The sequence below is a fragment of the Haemorhous mexicanus genome, chromosome 8, assembly GCF_027477595.1.
Source record: "Haemorhous mexicanus isolate bHaeMex1 chromosome 8, bHaeMex1.pri, whole genome shotgun sequence".
Taxonomy (NCBI): domain Eukaryota; kingdom Metazoa; phylum Chordata; class Aves; order Passeriformes; family Fringillidae; genus Haemorhous; species Haemorhous mexicanus.
Window position 1 is genome coordinate 16,094,126 of NC_082348.1, and position 12,826 is coordinate 16,106,951.

At 44.3% G+C, this 12,826-nt stretch overlaps 1 protein-coding gene across 1 annotated transcript in view; it reads left to right on the forward strand.

Annotated features, from left to right (window-relative positions):
- Positions 1-12,826, forward strand: part of LOC132330518 (unconventional myosin-X-like) — a 91,747-nt gene that overhangs the window by 19,082 nt on the left and 59,839 nt on the right. Inside the window, exons 3-9 of the mRNA XM_059852933.1 lie at positions 275-433; positions 4,060-4,247; positions 4,489-4,623; positions 8,691-8,815; positions 10,133-10,146; positions 10,761-10,845; positions 12,343-12,446. Coding sequence (XP_059708916.1) covers positions 275-433; positions 4,060-4,247; positions 4,489-4,623; positions 8,691-8,815; positions 10,133-10,146; positions 10,761-10,845; positions 12,343-12,446 — 810 coding nt within the window. The remainder of the gene's footprint in view (positions 1-274; positions 434-4,059; positions 4,248-4,488; positions 4,624-8,690; positions 8,816-10,132; positions 10,147-10,760; positions 10,846-12,342; positions 12,447-12,826) is intronic.

A 12,826-nucleotide genomic window follows, 5' to 3' on the forward strand; every position in this document is an offset into this window, starting at 1 on the left:
TTAAGTAACCTTGTGTTGCTTTGTTCCCATCAGTGGTGAAAGTGAGAGATTGACTGTGTAGCAAAAGAAGGGAGTACGCTGTATAGTTTCTGGCCAGAGGGCTCGAATATGTAGGAACAGGAATGAAAGAGTGACTGTAAAAGTAGGGAGCAGATCTGTGTCTTATTTATTTCCTTTTCCAGTGCAAAAATATAAAGGTGCACATTTCTGGTAGGAAATCAGACCATGTGCTCAGGTGTCATTAGGCTATTTGTCCTTCTCCCTGTACTTCCAGGTGTTCCAGTACCCCAAAGCCACCCTGTCCAGAGAAAAGGTCTTACCCATGCACCAGACCAGCATTGATGGGGTGGAAGACATGTCCATGCTGGGAGATCTGCATGAAGCTGCCATCCTGCTTAACCTTCACCAGCGCTACCAGCAGGGTAACATCTATGTAAGTGCTCTTCCCTTTTGGCTTAGTGGTTTTTGTTTAGCTTCAGGGCTGCCACTTTGCATGTGAAGTACTGATGTTATCCTTGTCTCTTGAGGATAGGAATTGGAGGGGATTTCCTGCCTTGCCAGCTCCATCATCCCTGTGAGATCCTACCCTTATCAGAGGGGCCTCTTTGCCTCTGTGGAGGAGCTTCCAAAACATGAATGTTCACCTCTGAGCTTCGTGGTAACTACACAGCTCTCTATCCTCTGTGAACATCCAAGTTTGATGAGCTGTCATTCACATTCCCCAGGCTCCCCATTATGGCTGTTCCATGGTTTATAAGGCCAAGCAGAGTGGAAGATGCAGTGTACACAGGGGGTTGCTGAGTATCCCTCCTGATCTGACAGACAAAGATGCAGCCTAACAAAACTAGGAATGCAAACCAACTGTTGCCCAACTCTTCTCCTTTTACATGCAGTTATGCCTTTTGGGGTTTTTTGATTGCTCTGCTCCCCTTGCACAGATGAATGAATACTTATAGCATCTCCTGATTTCCCTCTCTGGAAGGAGACAAGTATTAGGAAAGGGACTTGTGAGGAAAAGCACACCTGTGACGAAACATCCCTGAACTCCTGGGATGGCAGTGCTCTACTAAGACTTGGAGAGAACAAGGAAGATTGCAAAGACTGTCTTACCTTGCTTGTCCGTGCTATATGCACACAGAGTTTTCAGAATATGACAGAAAAAATGAAAATCTCTCTCTGTGTTGCATAGCAACCGTTATCAAGGCAACCAAATCATATGCACCTGTATTCCAGTAAATTATCAGTAAAGTGACCCTGTTTCTGAACCACCTCCTGCACTGGATGCAGGGGAGACTGTAAATATTTTTTTTTTTTCTGTAGTCACCTTTGCCTGTCTGTCAACACAGTCTTGTGACCCTGTGACAGTACCCATGTGCACACATTATTTTGATGGCCCATATCCTTGCAGCTCTTCTTGTCCTATGTTTGACACATGCTATGTGTTTGTGCAGCTTTTGACCCATTTGGGTATATTCCTCCTGTTTCTTCTTCCTCACACCTTAAAATGCAATGCAGGATGCTCTTCCTTTTCAGTCTGTGCCTTTTACCAGAAATACCACACCACCAGCAGTGTCATAGCAGCCATACCTCCTTAAGCCTTTCAGCTAGCTCTGATGTGTCATTCCTTCTCTTATTCAGCATTGGTTCTGTGCCTTCTCCATCTGTGCATAAAGGTGTTAAAGTTTAACACCTTTACACCTTTGATTTTTTGCCTTTGCATCGTGCATGAATCTCAGATGTGCATCTCAAGTCTGAATTTTGTGGAGATGTATGAAGAGGCCTAACCTCTGTAACATGCTCAGCACTGGGAAGAACCCCACAGTGTAGGATTATTAACTCCACCATGAGCTCCTAAAGGGGATTCTTTCTGATCAGGGAGTGTAGGTAACAGTATATTTGGACTGGTCTGGCACCCATAATTAATTTACCACAGCAATACTGACAAGCTCAACAGTACCTTTTGTTTTCCAGATAAATACTATTCAAACTCTACCCAACTGTTGAAGGAAATTATGTGAGCACAACAACAGCCTGCATTTTCCCTCTTTATTCTTACAATTCCTGTATTCCTTAATAAAAGTAGACCAAACATAATGTGCAGAAATTAACCAGGGGCTGTACTGCCACATTTTGTGCTGTCCTTAGCAAAGCCATGCCTAACCATCCAAGTAGGATCTATTGTCCTGAGAAGCAGACGTGCCCCATGTGGCTTGTCCTGCTCTGGAGACTTCTCTGGGGGCAATTATTTTGCTGATAGAGTAGCTGGTATGTACATGGTTGTACTGCCATTAAAAATTATGGATAGAAATTGTCTATAAGGGAATGCATGTGATGAGGAGACTGCAACTGGATGGTGGAAAAGTTTTCTAGGAACACTTTTGAAAGAGATGGCTGTACTGGAAGAAGTTTTGGAAAGGACTTTCCAGAAGTTCTCTGGAAAGGAGCTCTGTTCCTAGTGAAACTACAATGAAATTGCAAACTGAAACATCTGAGAAGAAAAGATGCTATGAAGGTCTGGGAGGAGAGTTAGAATAGACATTTCTGTCTTACAGTCTCTGGACAATGCCTGTTCCTCAGCTGCCTGTACTATGCTTTCCCCCAATTCATGTTTTGACACCCAGTGCTTTCCTCTCTCTCTCTCCCCACGTCTCTGGCCAAAGATCATCTGCTTCTTACTGCTCTCATTACCAATTAATTATATTTCTGCCCACAAAGGTCCCTGCCAGAGGGTCCTCAGGACTTGATCCATGATAGTGTGTTTATACTGATAATGCAATTTGGCCCAGGTGATTTCCCCTCCATGATGATCTCTGAGTGCTGCTTTAATAAATGAGTTTTAAATATTTTGGTGACCACAGCATCTTATCAGTCTGGCTTCTGGCTTCAGAGCTTGGCACTGCTATAGGCTCAGATTTCATTTGGCCTGATGAGTCCTCCTTGTCACCACGTGTTTAATTTACAGCTTCTCCAGCAGGTCCATTCAAATGCTTTTATATCTGATGGGTGACTTGTAGTTAGTTCATGGTTTAGAAATAATGCTAGATGTTGTCCCTGACCACAAAGCCTGGCACCTCCTGCAGCAATCTAAGTGTTTATTTGGTCATGTCTGCTGAGAATGAGTGTTCCTTGAGTAGAGCAGTCCAAGATGTCCCTGTGAGCGAGGCCACCACACCAGCAGCATGGATGTTGACCATATTACAAAGCCATCATTAGGAGAGAGGTGGCACCATTGCTCTGGACTGCAGCTCTGAGAATAACTGGATTTGAGCTGGTTGGCTGAACCGAAAAAGTCATGCCCCAAAAAGCAAAATTAATTTCCTTCTCACTGCACAAAATAATACATTTGAAATTCAGTGTTGTTGTCTGGGTATTTTATTTTAAATCTTGCTACCTCTTTTTTTGGACTGTGAGATTTTCAAAATAAATATTTTCAAAATAAAATGTTTAGAAAATACAAAAACGTTTTGACTTGAAATCTAGAGCTTTATCTTCAGCTATCAATTTTGATTTGATTTACCAAATGATTTAAGCTGCACCAAACAGCATTTTTTCAGCAGAAGAAAAATGATATGCTGTAGTGCTTCTTTGCACATGTGTGAAGTGTGTTTGTGTTTGTTTTCCACCTCTATTCAGGAGGTTCTTGAACCCTGCCAAGCCCCCTTTACTTAGGACTGTGGCATTCAAGGTAGCTCCTGACACTCTTTCAGTCCTGGCTCTGCTACTCAGCTTCAAGCACAGTGCAAAGTAGCTGGGTATGAAGATGGCTTCATGTTTTTAAATTTTTTAATCTTAATTTAACAAGGACAACAGGATAAGAGTGTTATACTATAAAGCAGCAAAATTCAGATTGCTCCATCCGTACCCAGCTGTACAGCTCCTTCTCTGGGGTTTGACATCTTTGCCAAATTGTGCAGCTCTCTGCTGAAGCTCAGTGTCCTTATTTAGGCTTTCTCCTTTGCCATGACTTATTTCAGGGTCTGGCTTTCTTGTGATTTTTTTTTTTTTTTTCTCCCAGGAGCTTGCTTCATTTCCTTTCTGTGTTTTGTTTTTTCCCTGTAGACAAACATTGGTTCCATCTTGGCATCAGTAAATCCCTACAGAGCCATCCCTGGTCTGTACGGTGAGGATGCCATGGAGCTGTACAGACAGCACCGCCTGGGTGAGCTGCCTCCCCACATCTTCGCCACCGCTAACGAGTGCTACTGCTGCTTGTGGAAGCGTCATGACAGCCAGTGTGTTCTCATAAGGTTAGAGATGGACAACCAGCTACTCCATGGCTGCATCACACGCCTTGCTCCTGCTGTTCCATTTGCATTGACATCTGCCTGAGTACCCACACCACCCTCCCTGCCTTTGCCCGATCCCTGCTTGTCACAGCGGAGATGTCACATGTTTGTTCCTGGAGATCACTCCTGTGCCGCGGGTAGGATGGGCACCAGCTCTGTCTGTCCTGGATTTGTGAATGAAATGTGTGTTTTTTCTTAACAGTGGAGAAAGTGGAGCTGGAAAGACTGAGAGCACCAAGTTGCTCCTGAAATTCCTGTCAGCCATGAGCCAGACCTCCCTTGGGGCCCCTGTGTCTGAGAAGAGCACCCACGTGGAAGAAGCCATCCTGGAGAGCAGGTACAGTCACCCTCGTGGGCACCCAGAGTGCTGGGTCAGCCCTTGGGGGGCCCTGCCTTTGGGGGGCCCTGCCTTTGGGGGGCCCTGCCTTCTGGGTAGGGATGGAGCCAGACCTGGGTAGAGAGGATCACAGAGCTGAATGATGGCACAGCAGGGAAACTCGAAGGTTGCCGTCTTGCCGGGATGCCTCACCCTGGCTGCTCTCCCAGCTGTACATGGATGGATTAGGCTTCTTTCCAACAGCAATGTGGGATGTGTCTCCTAAGCTGGAGAATTAATGCTCTAGCTCTGAACTCTAGCTGTCCTCACAGGGAGTCTCTGTCATACTCTGGCTCCTGGTTTACTCCATGGGCCCCTGCTTTCCCCCGGCCTCCCTGTGTTTCAGACTGCTGGTTTGTCTTGCTCTCAGGAGTCCCACAGGCAACCTGGCAGCCATCCTGCTGTCCTGGCAAGTGATTTCATGGAGAACCATCCATGGGAGCTGGCACCAGGGAGCAACCACCACCCACTTAAACCCTGATGAGGCATCAGGCAGGCAGAGAAGCGCCTGAATCAAATGTGTTTGAGAGAGAAGCTGGCAGCAGCGAGGGAATGGAGACACGTTGCAGGGAAAATACTTCATGCCAGAAGAGGTCCTACATCCCTGAGGGACCATGGCCCACAGGTGACCTACGCTGGAACAGAGAGATGAAAGGAAAAAGTATCTGCAAAACCTGAAGAAGAAAAGTGTGGCTCAGGAAAGCTAGTAAGAGGCAAAGAGCAGCAGAGAAAATAAGGAAGCAAAGAATGACAGAGAGAAGCAGGGTGACCCCAGGCTCCTGTGCTGCGATGCTGGGGAAATTTTGAGGGAGTGAGTGTAACCTGAGGTGTAAAAGAAAGCTGAGGCTAAGAAATGGAGGACAGTAGGTGTTTGACATCAGGTAAGCCTGGGGCAGAGGCAGGAAAGATACATCTGTTTTGTTGTTTGTGTCCTTGTTTTCCTTAATACCTGAATTATATTAAACAAATTACGTTAAAATTTCCCAGACTGTCTTGCCTATGGCTGAAGGACCTTGCTGGTGGTCCTGCAGTTTGGTACTGTCAAGGCTGAGGCTGCAGATTAGTCCCAGATGGAGCCTGTGATAGTTGGAGAAACCTCCAGGGGAGGCAGCTGTGAGAGCACTGTGGGTTTTAGGTCCTTATAAAGCAGAGCAGCCTTGAGCAGAAGGGCTGCTGCCCTTGGACCTGGTGTTCCAGAGACTGTTGTTGGATGATTTATCCTTTGCAGGTGTGCAGGTCTTAGCAGGCATGGAGGCAAATTGGAAAAAAGCTCTGAAGAGCAGTACAGTCATGACTCAAGATCTGCAAAATCTGCTTTAAGGCAAGCAGCTTAGAAGGCTCAAGCACTCTTAGCAGTGAAGTGATAATTTGACAGTGATCAGAGAGCTTATGATGCTGGGTAGGTGATCCCTGAGTCTGTAAGATGCCACAGCTGTGAGCTGGAGTGAAGTTAGAGATCACAACCTGTTCCATGAACATCTCTAGTGCTACATGAACTATTGCAATGGGAATGCAAGAGAATCTGATTTGTCATCTTTTCTCTGAAGACAAGAAGCTGAGGGCTTGGCCCAGACCCAGAAGCTGCTGCCTCTCCTATGGACCCTGCCTCACGTGTTTGGAGTTCAGCTGCACTTGCTCTGACATTGGCCTTCCTCAGGTTCACTTAAGGTGGACTTTCATGCTTGCAGCCCAGCACATATCAAGGAGAAATGTTGGATTCTTTCTCAGTTTCATACAGCATTGCAAACAAAGTGTTCATCAGCTTTCTATAATTTGCTTGTGTTGGAACTTCTGTGCTTGGTGTATTTCTCACAAATCAGGCTTTCAAAACTCCTTTGACACTGTTGATTTTGTCTCTTTTCTTTCTTGAAAATATCCATCAGTTAGTTAAAAATTCTGCTAACTTTCAGCTTTTTTTCTTGCTTGCTTCACTCTGAAGCTCCCTTTTCCCTGTTGGGTGCCACTGCTGACAGCATAACCACCTTTCCTGCTATTTGCCCCCCAAATCTTCGAATCTTTTTGTCTTCAACTGTGCATCTGAATCCTGAGCTGCATATGGTGCAGTATTTCTGAACTCCAGACTTCTCTTTCTGGTGCCCTGCTGAAACTGGTTCCCATTATTTTGAATGCATCCTGCCCACATCCAGTGAGCAGCCAGCATCACCTTCCTGATGTGCTGCTCCCCCCTGCAGTGCACTTCTGCCTCAGGTGCCACACTGTGATGTGCTGCTGGCACAGGCCCTTTGCTCAGCCCAGGCCCCCTGCCCTCATTCCTGGCTGAACCAGCTCACCCCACCCTCTGCCTTGCAACTGCTCAGACACCCTCCTGCTCATTTCCCCACCTAGCCTGAAAGACTTTGCTCTCATGTGTGTGAGCCCATTGCCAAACTGAACTATAAAGATATTTCCTTGTGCTTTTCTTATATAATTCAACATGATTTAGAGCCACAAAGATTGGCTGCCTGGCTCCTGCACTCTCATTGCATCTGTGGTGGTCATATAACATAACCCTGTTCTCTCTTTTCCTGTCTGTCCCTGTTGATATTGTTGATTCATGGCAGTGGTGTAGATATTTCTGTGCAATGTCCTTATTTGCATACTTGTTTCAGAGGTGTGGGTCTTGGAGTTCAAATTCTCCATGGCAAGGAACTTTCCTGGTCTGTGCACCCAGAGTTCTCTGACTGGCATTTCAATGGTTGTAGTGTGTTATAAGAGAGAAATTTTTATTTCTATCCTTGTTACTTGAAAGCAATCGTTTCAAGAGATGTTAGAAAAATACTGCCTGGATTTTCCCGAAGGTTGTTGACTATTTTCTTAAGCACAGCTCTCCCTTAGCTAACACTTGCAGGGTCTGAAGCCTTCTGCAAACTCCAGGGTATCTCTAGTTGTGGTTATTTTTTATGCTATATTTACTAACTTGTGAATAATCCCATATCTCCAGTGGGACTGCACAATAGATCTGTGGAGATGTTTAAAAGCCAGGATTTCTCAGGGTAATAACAGCAATAATTTTTGTTTAAAACTATGGATGTTTTAAAATTAGACATGAAAACATACAGACTGTTCCTGTAGCATCTCTGTGATTCCTTGCTTGTCAACCCTTCAGGTTATTTTAGAATTGGCTTAATTGCAGAAATGAATATTTTAATCCTGGATTCTGTGTGTCCGTTTGAGTGGTTTAGGCTTTTCCCTTGTACTGTTCTGTGAAGCAAGTACCAAGCATTTTAACTGTTTTTTCCTGAAGATGGGAAGGTGAACAGCAGACAAAATTCTTCAATTTATGGCTGGTCTGATGTTTGGTGATAGATTTTTTTTGCCCTTTTTTTTTTTTTTTTTTGACCTGAAGTGGATGATGATACTCTCTTAGAATGTAATTTCCAAATCTATAGTGTGTATATAGTCCCTCTACTTGGAAACTATGTAGCTTATATCAGCCTAAGCAAGATTTAGGCAACAAGGGCTTGTGTGTTCCAGTATCAAATTTAAGTACCAAACAAATTGTTTTATTGCTGTTTGTTAGTTTGAAGATGTTTGCCAGTAATTTTAAGAGATGGTTTATCAAAGGCAGAAGGAAAAAAGGTAGAATGAATATAGAAATATGTGGTTTAAAGCTACAGAGTGTTTGCCATATATGTTTGATGCTTCTGAAAATCCTTGAAAAAGTACACTTGCATTCATGGGATGTGCTGTGTTGAGGACACAGCCTGGCTGGCTCTTGCCACCTTTCATTTCCTCAAGCCACACTGGTGGGGAATGCCCTTGACAGTGTGAGCACCAGCTGCCCATACAGACTGGGGACTGATTTAATTAACTGCAATCCCAAAGGTTTAAAATTTATCTAGCAGCCTGTTAAATTGCTCTTGCCATCCTTCCTTTCCCTTGAGCTCTTCCCGCTTGTCCAGGCTGGTGCTGTAACAAATAAATCTCTTGTGGCAGAACACAGCGTGCAAATGTCAAAAGACTGGGCAGACACTTTGTTTTAATGGTGTCCCATCACTAATCATATCTTCATTGCCTTGTTTCTACAGCCCCATTCTGGAGGCCTTTGGAAATGCCAAGACAGTTTATAACAACAACTCCAGCCGCTTTGGCAAGTTCATCCAGCTGCACTTCTCTCAACATGGGCACATCCAGGGAGGCCGAGTAACTGATTGTATCCTTTTCTGCAGTGCGCCAGAAACGGATTGAGTGAGCAGAGAGGAGAAGGAGCTCAGTGTAGGTCAGGAAATCCCTCATCAAAGTTCTTCAAAGTCAATTTACAGCTGTGGGCGAATTTGCAACTTAAACAGGGAATAAGTGTTTGTTTTGTGGCTCTGCAGCACCTAACTCCGGGAACCTTTTGTCTCACTACTGCATTAGGTAAGAGCATAGTTTGACTTTTCACTTCATTAATCTCAACACTTGATACTTAAAACCCTGGAATTTTCTGCCTCGGAGGATCCCCTAGGTTGATTACATCCTGTTTGCTCCATATAAAATTGTTCACTTATCTTAGCTCTGCCAATGAATTCGTGCTTGAGAAAAGTGAGACCAAAGTAGGAATAAATATATTCTGCACAATATTTGGGTGCAGAAGAGAATTATGAGTCCCTGTTTTGGGACTTCAGTGGACCTTGGAACCCTAGTCATAGAATCACAGAAATTTCAAGTTGGGAAGGACCTGTAAGAATCACTAAGTCCAACTCCCTGCTGCTCTCAAGACTACCTAAAATGAAATCATAGGACTTATGAACGCTGTTCAGATGCTCCTTGTACTCTGACCAGCTTGGTGACATGACCACTTCTGTGGGGAGCCTGTTCCAAGGACAAGAAGGACAGTGAAGATTGGACACAGTCAAACTGTGTTGAGCCATGATGACTTGCTTCCATGTATGGCCAGGTACCCCTCTTCCAAAGGCTTTGACATATCTTTTGTCTCCATGAGGGAGGTAAAGCTGCCCTGGCTACATTTCCTGATGTACGTTCAAAGCTGCTGCTGACTGTAAACCACACCAATTGAGTCTGGAGTAGCAGCCAGATGAATTTACTGCTGTTGTAAATGACAGGCTTGGATTGTTTGGCCTCTGCTCTTTGTGCTGTCAGGAGATTTAAGATAGTGGTCTCCTGCAGGAGCAATGAGAACTGATGCAAGACTTGCTGTGTGCAATGCAGGCTTTCAGATAAGAGTGGCCTCTAATCCTTCTAGGTGTCCCTAATGTGGCTCATCCTTTGTTAAGTTATCTATGCTCTACCTGGCCCTGCCCTTTTAAATATCTCTTTGGCACATCATACCTCCTTGGACAGTGAATAGAGAGGATGATCTAAGATGATGTTTAGAACCACTCTTTACCTGCTTTCCTAAGTGTCAGTTATTTCATTATTTATTGCTGGTTGCAGGGTTCATCCCAATGTGTCTAGAAGATTTTTTGCCTATCATCAAGAAATCTGTGCTTCTGTCACTTGGATGTTTTTTCCTTAACATACCATTCAGATTTACTGGAAAAGGTAGGTATCACCTCCACTGAGTGCTGGGTGAGCCCTCTCCTCAGAGAAGGAGTGGCAGTGCCAGATCACCTCCCGGACAAGGCTGTCTGCACTGCGTGTGTAGACATCAGCTCCTGAGCTGTCACTACTGCAACTGTCCCAGCTGAGGAAGAGGCAGAGGAGCCTCTATGTGATAGATACAGGCTGCGTCTATCACAGCCTGTTCTCACATCTTTGATAAACTCTGTGCATTACAGAGAGGCTCCAAGAAAGAGCTGCTTACCAAGGAGAAATGGAGAGAGAAGTACCTGGAAACGCAGCTCCACAGAGAAGCACATGGGGTACAACTCCAAATGCAGGCATCTCTGATTGGATGTAGTTTACTTTGGAGTCAGGAATTCACTGAGGAGCAGGGCCAGAACTGACAAAGTTCAGTTTATTAATGTGGATGCTCAGTTGCACAGCCACAAAGATCTTGATGTAGAATTTATTTAGATAAAACCATCATTAAATAGCAAGAAACCCCTCTTGTGCATTGGCCCTGGAGATTTACCTGTATCCTGGTCCTCTCTTGGCCTTTGCAAACCACAAGTCTGATCTTCTTCTGCTGGCTACTCTTGTGTTCTTTGTTTCAGAACAGGGTGGTACATCAGAACCCCGGGGAGCGGAATTACCACATCTTTTATGCTCTGCTAGCTGGTGTGAGCGGGGAGCAGAAAGGTAATTTCATTTTCTGGGTTATGTCTCTTGTCCTGTTTCCAGTCCAACATGTGAAGCAGGTATAAGTCAGTTAGAGCATGGATAGTTCATGTACTTGATATGTAGCTTCTTCTTGAAGGCCAGCCATATAGTGATTTTGTGGGAAGCAGAAAGGAGATTTAAGAGGCTGAGGATGACAAAAATTCCTTATGAGAAAAGACTTCAGGCATTCTCTGCTGAAGAAAAAAGTATGTGCAAAGTGATGAGGTGATGGAACTGGCTAGAGGTAGAGGAATGGTAAGGAGTCTTGATTCAGTTGCTGGTGGGAGCTGTTCAAAGAGTTCAAAGGATGGAATGATGCATTTTTAGAATAAATCTTCAGTATAGGTGATAGTAGAGAGAAGAATTACAGAGACCAGCAATGTAGTAGAGGTACTAGAGTACTACACAAAACATGTCTTTTGTCTGAACAAAGGGTTTATAGCTCTGTACTTGGAGAAGAGAAGTGGGTCTGAAAAACTGCACACAGAGAAAGTGGCATCTGCAGCCTGTGGACAAATCCTCTTTGTAGTGCAGCATCCCCCCTAGCAACTTTTGTGTGTGTCTGTCCCAGGCATTGCTGAGCACTGATGGGTTTCTGGAGAGATCAGATAGGCAGGCAGGAACATGTTACAGTTGTACTCTGGTTTTGAGGGCCTGGGGAATTTCTTTATGCTTTTGGTTTCTGTGTGTTAAGATAATCAGATGGAAGATTTGGGCCTGACAGAGTAGAAGGGAGTAGGATTTCAGTTTTAGGGGGTACGTGCAGGAATGGCTACTTAGGTCAATTCAGAGATCAATCTAAAGCAAAGAAAAATAGTGGGGATCATAAGGAAAATGGTGGGGATCATGGTTATTAACAATTGCTTCGGGAAAACATGTCAAACAGATTATTTTCTTCAGCAGATCTCTGCTATTCCTCCCCATCTACTTCTCCAGGCTGGTGTCCCAGCCTTCTTCAGCTCCCCATCTGTAATGTGGTTTTGGCTCTTGATCATCCTTGCCTCCTTTCTCCATTGATGGTTTAATTCTCCTATGTTCTTTTCAAAATGGAGGATCAGATCTGCAGATAGTGTTTAAGATGTGGTTGCACAGTGAATATCAGAGTCCCAATTCTGCTTTTACATTTAGTTTTGTGAACTCTGCTCAGTTTTTAACTGCTGCTCAGCACCAAAATGTCTTCAGAAATCTGACTGTGACTCTCTGAACTCTGTGTCAAGTGATGATATCTAATTTAGAGGTCATTACCATATGTATACAGTTAAGACTATTTTTCTGTACACTTTTGGAGCTAGAATTAAAAGATTTTTTCTTGAGTCAATTCAGTATTGAGATATTCTTCAGAGACTCTGCAGCTTGGGATTTGACTGTTCTAAATTATTTTGCATACCATCTGCAAGCTTTGTTACAGCACACCCTCCTCTTCTGTGAACTAAAAGACTGGCTGTCTCTCCCCTGCCTCTTTTTCTCCTGTTGCAGAGAGCCTCTCCCTATGTGAGCCAGAGACTTATCGCTACTTGAACCAGTCTGGCTGTGTGACTGATGAGAACCTGAATGATGTAGAGATGTTCAGTAAGGTCATGGTGAGTCCAGCCCTAACTCCTCCTGAACTTTTGGGCACAGTCTCATGGACTAAACTTGCTGCAGGGTCTAGATCTCACAGGCAGAATTGATTTGCCCTAAGCCAAAATTTGGTGTTCAACAAGTCCCAAACTCGGCTAAAACAAGAGTCAAAAAGTGGCTTTAGTGTACAGAAATGGGGGAATTTGGGAAACAGTCAATATGAGTAATAATTTAGAATGATAGAAAATTTGGGGGAGCAGAACCCCACCCCATAATGGTTCATGGGAGCCTCCTAGATAGCCTGATTTAGGGAACCTCAGACTGACCATTAGAAGGGGAAGAATTTGGTCTGAAGGTACTGTTCTCCAGAAATATTCCAGTGAAGTTATATCACCTGGGC